This window comes from Scophthalmus maximus, chromosome 19, assembly GCF_022379125.1.
Source record: "Scophthalmus maximus strain ysfricsl-2021 chromosome 19, ASM2237912v1, whole genome shotgun sequence".
In the NCBI taxonomy this organism is placed as follows: Eukaryota; Metazoa; Chordata; class Actinopteri; order Pleuronectiformes; family Scophthalmidae; genus Scophthalmus; species Scophthalmus maximus.
In genome coordinates, this window is record NC_061533.1 from 8,574,432 (window position 1) to 8,585,144 (window position 10,713).

Here is a 10,713-nt window from a genome sequence, read left to right on the forward strand (position 1 = left end):
CCCCTCACATCTCATTTAACATTTTTAAGTTTGTCCTGGTGGGCCCCACCTCGGAGCTCTGCCACGGGAGCTGCTGCCATCATGCTCCCCTCTCCCACAATCCACTGCATTTTCGTTCACTAAGGGTGGCCTCAGCCTCAGCAGCACAACGGACTCACAATCACACACACAAACACACACAAACGCACATATAGACATTTGCTAAAGGATGTTGAGAATTCGCCGATTGACAGTAAATGAATCAGTATCTTTTTTTCTTCTTTTGTTTTTTTGAATTCACTGATCATTTCTCAGAAGAAATCACAAAAATTCTCAGGTTCCATCTTCACCAATGTCTCATATTATCTGTTTTTGTTTTACATCATCATAAAGTGAATATCTTTGGGTTTTGGATGGTGGTCGGACACAACAAGAGATGTGATTGTAAGAATATTGAGATTGTAGAATATTGAGCGATAAAATAATTATTATAACTATTTTCTCATAGACTTCAATAGAAAGAGACTTCTTTTTGCGACCAGTAAGTCGCCCTCTGCTGGCGATTCCAGAGAATACAGGCTCCAGGCACTCCCGCATTGCCTTACTTTTCCGAACCCGCTGACTAGTGATGTCCATTTCAATAAACAGTCTATGGGTGACATGTTATTCAATCACATATTCTCAAATAAACACAACGACATGACTCAACGGACACAAATGAGTCACCCTATGAAGCGGCTTCCCAGGCTTGGTTGTGGTCCGTCTGCTTCCCAACGTTTAGATATAAAGATGTGGTAAAACAGACGGCATCCATTTTGCACACATGTACAAGTGGATGAGTGGTGTTATTGTTTTCAATTATTTGAAGACATCTGGATAGAAATTGCACAAACCTTGTTGCACCCATGTGCCATAGAACAACAGAATTACATGTGCTGAGTGAGTCTGTCTACTCTTCCAGAAGCCTCAGATTTCAAAGCCACTTGAAAATGGAAAATTTGATTTTCTTTCTGAGAGAATAACCCTAATCTGGAGGGTTAATGTGCTTGTTCGGTGCAAACGTGCAGTAGAGTTGAGACACACTCCTCTTCTCTTGTGTTCCAGGTTTTTATACTTTGCTACTTTTCTCTTTCTGTGCCTTTTTTGTTCATCATTTCCTGAGAATGACGTCTACTTTGTCTGACAGTTGTCTCGTCTTCGTTGTGTTTTCTCAGGCCTCCAGCCCCAAGCTGACGACTCAGTGCTCTGATATCCAAGAAGTCCGTCGCTGCAACCGCCTGGAGATGCCCGACAACTTAAACACATTTGTTTTAAAGGTGTGTAAAAACACAGTGCACAAGTATTATAACACGGGCGACATTACAGCTTATTGAAATACCAGTGAAGTTAACTCTAGTACTCTAGAATAGTGTATCACTTGATCACGGTTCGCTAAAATATGTTATAATGCTTTGCAGGAAAAAAGATTAGCCACTGTGTGTGTGTGTGTGTGCATGTGTGTGATGCATAACACTGGAAAGACTGTACTTTTTATGGGTCTCAGCTGTTTCTTGCATTTTAAATGAAAAAAAAATGTAGGCGTGAGCTTTCGTTTTCAGACGTTGTACAGCACTTCAGTGTTTGACAGATAACGCCAAAGGTGTATTCGAATGCATCTTTGTCTCTTCGCAGGTTAATCGAGGCAGTCTGATATTTGAGACCGACAACGACCAGCAGGTCAGCTCCTGGACCACGGAGCTGAAAGAATGTATCAGCAACAGGTGAGCAACGCAAAGAGATAACTCGATACGACTTGAACGTCAATAGTCCAGTTCATTTTTAACACCGTGTGTGTGTGTATGTGTGTATGTGTGCGTGTGTGTGTGTGTGTTTTTGTGACATCATGTGGTCCTGGAGACTTCTACTGTAGCTGTACTTTGTTTATACATCTGTCAGATTCCTTCTCCACGCTAACAGTGTACACTTGTGCAAGATAAAACTTCTAAATCGAATCAGAATCCAAATGGTTTGAAGGACTCAAAAGATGGATGTCGTCTGACCCATGTGGACAGACAGACAGACAGACAGACAGACAGACAGACGCTAGTAATTACTTGTACTGGAATAGTTTGAATATTGGTTCTTTTCGTAACTGAAGTTAAGTGTTTGACTTTGTCTTCCAACACTCCTTAGCTCAACCTGACCTGGCTGCACACGCACGCACGAGCAAACACACACACACACACACACACACACACACGGCCTGTGTCATCCCAGTCCATCTCTCCTTACGCAGCTTTTTCCATGAGCTTCTGAGTGGAAATATTCAACACTCTGTTTTTAGTGTTTGAGGGTGTACTGGGTGTTTACTCGTGCCGAGGTATGTGTTTGCAAATGCAAGTGAGAGTATTTGTAGTCTATGTGTATATGTGAACAAACATTTGTGCGTGTGTGCTCATGTCTTATTTGTCCATTCCCGAGCTTGACAATTTGTGTGTAAGTTTGACCGTGCATTTGCATGAGGGGCTCGAAAGCCTGGAGCAGGTTTGAGACTTGTTGTATTAGGAAAGTTCCTGGAAATAATCATTCAACAAAACTCATCAGTCAACTTAAAAGTAAGACTCAACCTTTTAGGGAAAAATGATAGATCTGGTGTGTATTAGCAAACCTTTTGTTTAACCTTTAGGGCTTGAAAGTTTAGCAATGATTTTAGTTTTAAAAGTGAGCTTAACCAAAGTGTGTATGACTTCATAAGTTAAATATGTTTTAATAGAAAGCCAAAGTGTCCTGCACACAGTTCATAACTTGAAGTCACTTTATTAAAACCACATTTTGGAGATTCATACAGCCAAACAGCAACACATTTCAGTATTCATATAAATTAAGACAAACACTATACCGAGCTCTTACAGTTGTGAAAATATAGAACAAATATGCCAATATTCTAGAAAATAGATTCATATATAATAACAGGGCCTCTGAGGACATCACAAAAGAATATTCAGTTCCATATTTTATAGCCTTTGTAAAGAAAAAAAATGAGAATTCAAATTCAAAACTGTTCCTAAAGTAAACATACATTTTACTGTGATCACAACTTGGCTGAAGAACTTTGTTGCTTCTCAGTTCCCTTCTCTCTCCCTTCATTTCCTGTCCCCTCTCTACTGCCTTCCTTCGAATACAAGTGTAAAAGAAAAAAAAATACGGTATATACTTAAAATGTATTAGAGAGCAGTGGAAAGAGGCTATAAAATGTCATTGATAGAATCATAATGCAGGAAAGTGACGACAGCGGTGGCTTTGTCAAGCTGACAAATACTACATAACAGTAATATTGAATGACAAATATTTTTTTTGTCATTATTTTTGACAAAATATCAATATAGGCTTGACGGTCCACTGAGATGGTTGCCAGCTGTGAATGTGAAATTACTTCAGGACACGTTACTAAGGAGTTTCAGACACCTCGAAATCCAAGAAATGTAATAATTTAAAAATAAAAAATGAAAACAAGCAGGGAGGAAGTCACAAAAGAAGTAAGAATAGAAATGCATTTAGTAATACTTAATATACTGTAAGTATTTATTATAGGAAGACTGAGTGAAAGTGAGTAACACTCTCATACAAATGAGAGTAAAACTTCAGTTTCTTGTCTGTCCATGATGAACACTGTCTTTGTGTGTGTGTGTGTGTGTGTGTGTGTGTGTGTGTGTGTGTGTGTGTGTGTGTGTGTGTGTGTGTGTGTGTGTGTGTGTGTGTGTGTGTGTGTGTGTGTGTGTGTGTGTGTGTGTGTGTGTGCGTGCGTGCGTGCGTGCGCGTGCGTGCGTGTGTGTGCACTATTTGTGTGCTAGTGTGTTGGCCTGTGAAAGGAAGTGTGTGGGAGGTCTTAGACTCAGGAGAATCTCAGGACCTTTCTCATTTCTGCAGATGTCTGGAATGCTCTTTCTCTCACACACACACACACACACACACACACACACACACACACACACACTGCAGAGAACAGTGTTCCACTGAGGTCAGAATTCACTCTTTAATTCAGTGTTTATTCAGACACCTCACGAAACCACATTCATGTGAAAACAACATGAAAATCATCTGCAGGCGTACATGCGAACCTCGCTACACGTTACTGCTCTTCGACTTCCTGTTACTCAGCAGCCGATATATAGACACTAACACGGCGTGTTGTCACTCGAGGGAGGATTCTGAGCTCTCCTTCACTTTTTGCCTTATTGTGTTGAAGACTTAGTCGTGAATTGATTCAAGTGTCTTTTTTTTTTTTTACCCATCAATGTATACTTCAAAACTCATAGGTCCTTTTTTTCTTTCTTACTAAGGACCGCTATTGATGAAATGCATTGCTTTGTCTCCATATCTGAACAGTTTGAACTGTTTTTCCTAAGAAAAGGAAAGAAAGTTTGCACTGCGACGTCATCAAGCTCGGTGGTGCTGCTGCATTGACATACATGCACATTCCTGGTACATTACTTTTTATTGTGACCACCAACATTTTTTTTAAATGTTCTTCGTCACCAATAAAAACTGCCGCGTGCTGTTTTGGCACCTGAGAAGATTTGAAATGCCTGAGTCTGTGACATTAACTGGACTTCCTGGATTGTTTTTCTCATGTCTCACTACCTGACCTCTACCTCAAACACCACATCCACTAACGCAGCCCACGAACAAAGGCCTGTTTTTCGGCCTCGATCCCCACCGACAGCATTTGAACCCCCCTTTGGAAAGGTGTGCGCGGAGCGGTAACTTTTCAGGAAACAATTCCACAACCCTGACGACTTTTCTGCAGCGATCAGACAGGCACTGCGGCGCGGTTCTCTCTCTCTCTCTCTCTCTCTCTTTTCGTTTTTTCTTTTTTCACACAACTACTTCCTTTGTGTTAAAAGACGGGGCCTTTTTTTTCACAGAACACATCCTAACAAGCCGGAGCAGGAAAAAGCACACGTGTAAATAATAAAACTAATGGCGGCTGAACTCCGGCGAGCTGCTGCACTTTTCCGGGTTGCTGGTGTTGTTGATGCCGGCTCCCTGTCACGCCGTCACGGCTCACTGGGACACTTGAAAAGACACAAGAGCCATTTGCCGATGTTATTAGTTACCCCTGTGCTTCTCCTGCTTTGACAAGTCAAACAGTCGGCCGGGAGAAAAGGCCCATTGTCTGAATTTGTGTGCCATTATCCCCGTTCGTATGATTTATCGTGCTGAAACTACAAAAGAGAGATGAGGGAGACACTGATGCAGCCGGGGGGGGGGGCGGGGGGGGGGGGGGGGGGGGGGGGCTGTGGTGGTAGGCTCAAAGCTCCTCGCCATCTGGAACGGGTATGAACACGTTTCCCCCTCAGATGTGGTTGGATGTGGTAGGTGGAGTTTGTTCCAAGCGCACCGAGCCCTTAAGCTCTAAACCTTAAAACAATGCTGACTGGCGGAAATGTCCTCACTCTGTCGGGAGTCGAACATGGAATGATTCTCACAACGATGGAAGAAGAGAAAGGAGAGAGGCGTCTCGTCTTCCTGTTATTCGGAGCGCTGCAAACTCAAGTCAGCATTTTGGCAGGATTTGCTTCTACTTGCCTCTTTAACCTTCCCCTTCTCATCTGTGTACACATGCTGTCTTGTATGGCTGCGTTTTTCTGTGTGTGTACACATGCATTTGTGGTTTTGTGTGTGTGTGTGTGTGTGTGTGTGTATGTGTGTGTGTGTGTGTGTGTGTGTGGGAGCAGTGAAACAGAAAAACAGCCTCGGTTCACATCTGAACTGGTGAACTGGACTCACTTCCTGTCTGTGCTTGGTGTCTTTGTGTGACTTCAACCTGCTGTTTCCTCCACGTTTACCAGACTCACCTAACCAACACACACACACACACACACTCTCACACACACACACACACACACACACACACACACACTCAACATCATCATCACCACCACCACCATTTTTGTGATTTTTTTCATGGAAATATACAAAATATTTCCAACTTCTCACTTTTATATTTAACACAAATGTGTATTTTTGTGTCACAATTGTGATTCTCACTATTTCAAGATTATTATTTTTTCCAAAAGACCCTCACGTTGATCATATAGTATGCATGAATAATAATAATTTGTAATAATCTAGTGATATAAAAGTGTATTTTACTGGAGTAACTTTAACCTGTTGTTTTTACTGTGTGATGTCAGTTCTTGTTATGACTAAAAGAGTCGAAACAATGAATCAATCAACCTATTAGTAATCCTACCACTAGGGAGGTCCGCGGTGACATTATCCCACACGTCCACGTGTCAGCGTGTGAAACCTCTGGTCTGGTTCTCGTCCTCCAGGTCGGGCAGTGTGGATCTGGAGCCCCTCCCTCCCCCGTCCGACAGCTCCGTTCCGGCCAATCGCAGAGGAAGCTCGGCGTCAGCGAGTCAAAGTGAGTGGAGAGACTCGAGACGAGGGCGACGATCAGACTCGTCCTCCAGCAGATTGTGTCAGACGGGTTAGAAACAAAAAGGTTTACTTGACAAATAGTAAATCATTCCCTTAAACTATAATTTCTTTACATTCATCACATTTTGCAAACACAAACGTCCTGGCCCAACGTAAAGCTCTACTGTAGTGGGGTCGGCTGTGTGCACTGTGTTTCTTTGTGCATTGAGAGATTATGACAGATATTTCTTTTTGTGTTTTTACTTCAGTTTTTAAATCTAAACGAAGCAGTTTAGACAATCTGAATAATCTATTTGTTTACACTCTCTCTGAACATCTGAACTTTCCTTTTCAGTTCGCCACTGAACTTGAACTTGTTTTTGTTAAGTTCCAAATCGAAGCAATTGTTACAATAACACTGTAACACTCAGTTGGAATAAAGGCAGTGTAGTTTATTCTTATTTTGACCACTTGGTGGCAGCATAGTAAATTCTGAACACAACAGTTGTCGCCTCTATCGGGCAATGAAACATTTTTACACGTCGAGTAGATGACGCCGCTCAATTATCACTCCTGCTTTTATGATTTCCACCATCTCGTTCCTCCAGCCCCAGCCACCTTCACCCTGCCCGAGCAGGTGATCCAGAAGACGGATCACTTCCTCTTCTCCTACCCTTGGTTCCACGGGCCCATCTCTCGCGTCAAGGCGGCCCACCTGGTCCAGAGCTCCGGACCGGAGGGACACGGGGTGTTCCTGGTGCGACAGAGCGAGACGCGCAGGGGAGACTACGTCCTCACGTTTAACTACCAGGGAAAAGCAAAGGTAAGTCTCACGATGCCTGATGAAACAAAAGGCGACTCGCTGAAGCTGCGTACGCTGTACATACATTATTTTTCAAATGAGGATCCAGCGTGCAAAAGTGCCGCCGATGCGAAAGACCATGAACCAGCGCGAACGCAGACCGTCGCGGTTGAGAAAATTAGGGCGCAGAATTCTGCGTGAAACAGCTCAGTGATGGTTTTTTTTTCTTCTCTCTCCCCTCAACTGTGTGTCTGCAGCACCTGCGCCTCTCTCTAACCGAGTGGGGTCAGTGCAGGGTGCAGCACCTGCGCTTCCCCTCCGTCATGGACATGCTCAGCCACTTCCGCCTGTTCCCCATCCCGCTGGAGTGTGGGGCCGCAGGTGCCGTCACACTGTCCAGCTTTGTAGTGGCGGGCTCCAGCCCTCCGTCACAGGGTGAGACACCCCCCCGTTCGGCTTGTCTTCATATTTCTTTTTTTTTTTTAAACATCTAAATGTTTAGTACAATTTGGATTAATGGCATCGTGTACTGGTAAGAAATGCCCTCGAGGTAATGAGTTTTTGTTGTTTCGTATCTTTCCCCAGGCCAGCTCTCCGGCGCCGTCCTGGTCCCGTTCTCCCTCCACCGGTGGAGCTCGGAGCCCAGCTTGGCTCACTGCAGCTTGGCCCGCAGCTCCACTCAGCCCGCCTCATCCTGCTCCACCGCCAGCTCCGCCCCCAGCTCCGTTCCCCAGCCGGGGAACCACCACCGCCACCACCCCCCCGCCATCCGCGCCAACCCCGTCCCCGCCCCTCCTCCGTCAGCCCCCGCCCCGCTGCGTCGGAGCGAATCGGTGGGTAGGAGGCCGCTGCTTCGCCACCCCGCCACTCGCACTCCCATCATCCCTCAGCGGGACTCGGACTATGAGCTTGAGCCCGAGCGGGGCCGCAAGCGGGCGATAGACAACCAGTACATGTTGCTCTGACCTGCTGAGTCGAACACCTCCATCACCTCTGAAAGACAGGAGACACACACACACGCGCATAATACAGAAACATTTTGTTACCCCCCCCGCTTCATGGGAGTGTGAGACATAACTTCAGCAGACTCGTGAACTTGAGCAAACAAGTTTGATTAATGCATAGCTGTGTATGAAAACACACACACACACACACACACACACACACACTCACTATGTGTGAGTGTGTCTTCTAACAGTGTCAGACCCCCCCCCCCCCCCCCCCCCGAGTGTCCACAGTGAATGTATTTTTGGGAGTTTTATGACCGTGTTGACAATGACGATGATAATTCTTGTTGTATTGATGTTGAGGGTCCGTGTGAGAGGGAGAGCCACGTGTGTGTGTAGCTCATCCTCAAGCACAAAAAAATATTTTAAAAATATTTCTAGTGAATCCAACGAGGTGCGCTTTATTTAACTTCCTCGGCACTTAACCTGGGCTGCCTGCAGAACTGGTAAAATCAAGTGCTCCCTTAAAAATATTTAAGACATTTACTCCTCACACAGAGTTCCCAGTGTGGAGCGAACTCCCACCCCTTTCTTTTTTTTTTACAAACAAAAAACACTCTAGTTCAGAGTTGTTACACCCTCGTAGACATTTTCTCCTCTTGCGTATTATTATATATTTTAGTGCACATCGCTTTCAGTGCACTTTGGAAACAATGTGTATTTTTTCTATACACGGATAATTATTTTTTTGTAGAAAAATAAAAAAGTAAAAAAGGGGAAAACTTGGTTAAAGTCAGTTGGGGAAGTTTTTTCTAGAAAAGAATCGAGCAGCGCTTCCACTCTTTCGAAACCTTTGCTGACGCAAATAGAGCAATGATTCAGGATCAGCTTCCATCAGCACTGAGGCAGTGGGAGCTCGTGTGTGTGCTGATCTCCGTGTGGTACAGTGTTCACCTTTTGTCTGTGCGTGAATTTGTGTTGCAGTAGTCCCTGCAACACAGGGAAGTTTTTCCAAATCATCGTCGGGTTATTTCTGACACAAAATCAAAGAAAATGGAAAAATGTAATCATGTGATAAAAATAACACCTGTGGAATGATTTCATTACAGCTAATTCAAATTTGTATTACCTTTTATATTTACTTCAAAGTCACAAACTGTATTGTGTGATACAAAATTACTAATTAGTAGTTTAAAAAATTACATTTCCTATTTTTTACGAACCAAATCCACCCCGGTCATGTATATATATATATATATATATATATATATATATATATATATATATATATTATATGTGTATGTAAATTCCAAAAATGAAATAGATATTTTTTATTTATCTTTTATATTGTATAACGGAGTCGCACAAAATTCACATTGTTACTTTGAAGTAAGGACTTCCAACTCCACTCCGTTGATTTTGTGCCATAAAGATTATTCTTCAAAAATCAGATGAGGCACAAAGAAAAAAAAAAAATCTGTGTCCAACACAGGACATGAACTGAAAAAGGCTTCACTCCAAAGAGCGTGAGAGGAGGAAACACTCGGTGCGCAGACCAAAAAACAAAGAGAGAATCAAATGTGAGTCACCGAATGATTTGTCCAATCTCGTCCTCCAGGAGTGAAAAGTGCTGGAAGCTTTGAAACATCTTTTTTTCCAAATCAGTGTTGTGATAAAGAAAGTGGGAAAAGTGGATGTAGACTGAAATCACACGTGTGCCTCTGCAGATTTCAACACTACTTCCTCACAGCTTTGGAAAAAAACCTTGATTCAGAGAGAAGCGTCACGTGTCCAACTCTGCTGTTCACACTCAGAGCATTAATTCTTCTGTTGAAATTCGGAAACACGAGTATGTATTTTTGTTACATTGGCACATCCAGGTTTTTTAATCAGACGCTTATACCGAAGCTTTGGTTTCATTCAGCAAAGTCTCCAATCGTGACGTGAGAGATTGCACACCAAGTGTTCCTCTGTGCAATTTGCTTATTCGTTCTCTAGCTTTTCTTATACTAGATATTATTATGATCGATCCATAATTTCAGGTGCCATTTTGACGTTCGTCGTCGCCGCTTTAAAAGGTTTGAACCACCAGTTTGAAGCTGCACTGACTATAACAGTACATTTACTCAACTCAGGTGGGAATTCTATTGTCGGGAGCCGATTTGTGTGACATTTTGTTGGAGGCTTTTCTACAGGAAAAAAAAAAGAAAAGAAGAGGCCAAACAAGCCATCCTCTGTCAAAGAAAGCATCTCTCATCTGTTATCCAGTTTGTTAATGCTTCATTCAAAACAGATCAGCTTGGGGCCACATCAGATTTATTTTCAGAAGCCTTTGATATATTTTTGAGGAAAACGGATGCAGAGTATCCCATTTACAGTGATCATATTATTCACACAGAATCGGGAGTTAATCCAATTGTCCCCAGAGATGAAATGTCATTATCGTTTCCGCAGGAGAGGCCCCGCGTCCGTCAGCAGCGCGAGGCCTTGAGGAAGATTGTGCTTTAACACTAACTTCAGCAGTTGATTTTAGATTCTCCCTGCGCAAACCTGTGTTTCATATTTGGTTTAGACCGTTGT

At 43.3% G+C, this 10,713-nt stretch overlaps 1 protein-coding gene across 2 annotated transcripts in view; it reads left to right on the forward strand.

Moving 5' to 3' along the window:
• Nucleotides 1–9,734, forward strand: part of sh2b3 (SH2B adaptor protein 3) — a 52,136-nt gene extending 42,402 nt beyond the window's left edge. For both annotated transcript variants that reach the window (XM_035639652.2, XM_035639653.2), the window contains exons 3-8: nt 1,194–1,295; nt 1,651–1,739; nt 6,297–6,388; nt 6,993–7,207; nt 7,444–7,621; nt 7,772–9,734. In XM_035639652.2, the coding sequence (XP_035495545.2) occupies nt 1,194–1,295; nt 1,651–1,739; nt 6,297–6,388; nt 6,993–7,207; nt 7,444–7,621; nt 7,772–8,151 (1,056 nt within the window). In that variant the 3' untranslated portion in view covers nt 8,152–9,734. The remainder of the gene's footprint in view (nt 1–1,193; nt 1,296–1,650; nt 1,740–6,296; nt 6,389–6,992; nt 7,208–7,443; nt 7,622–7,771) is intronic.
• The last annotated feature ends 979 nt before the right edge of the window (nt 9,735–10,713 follow it).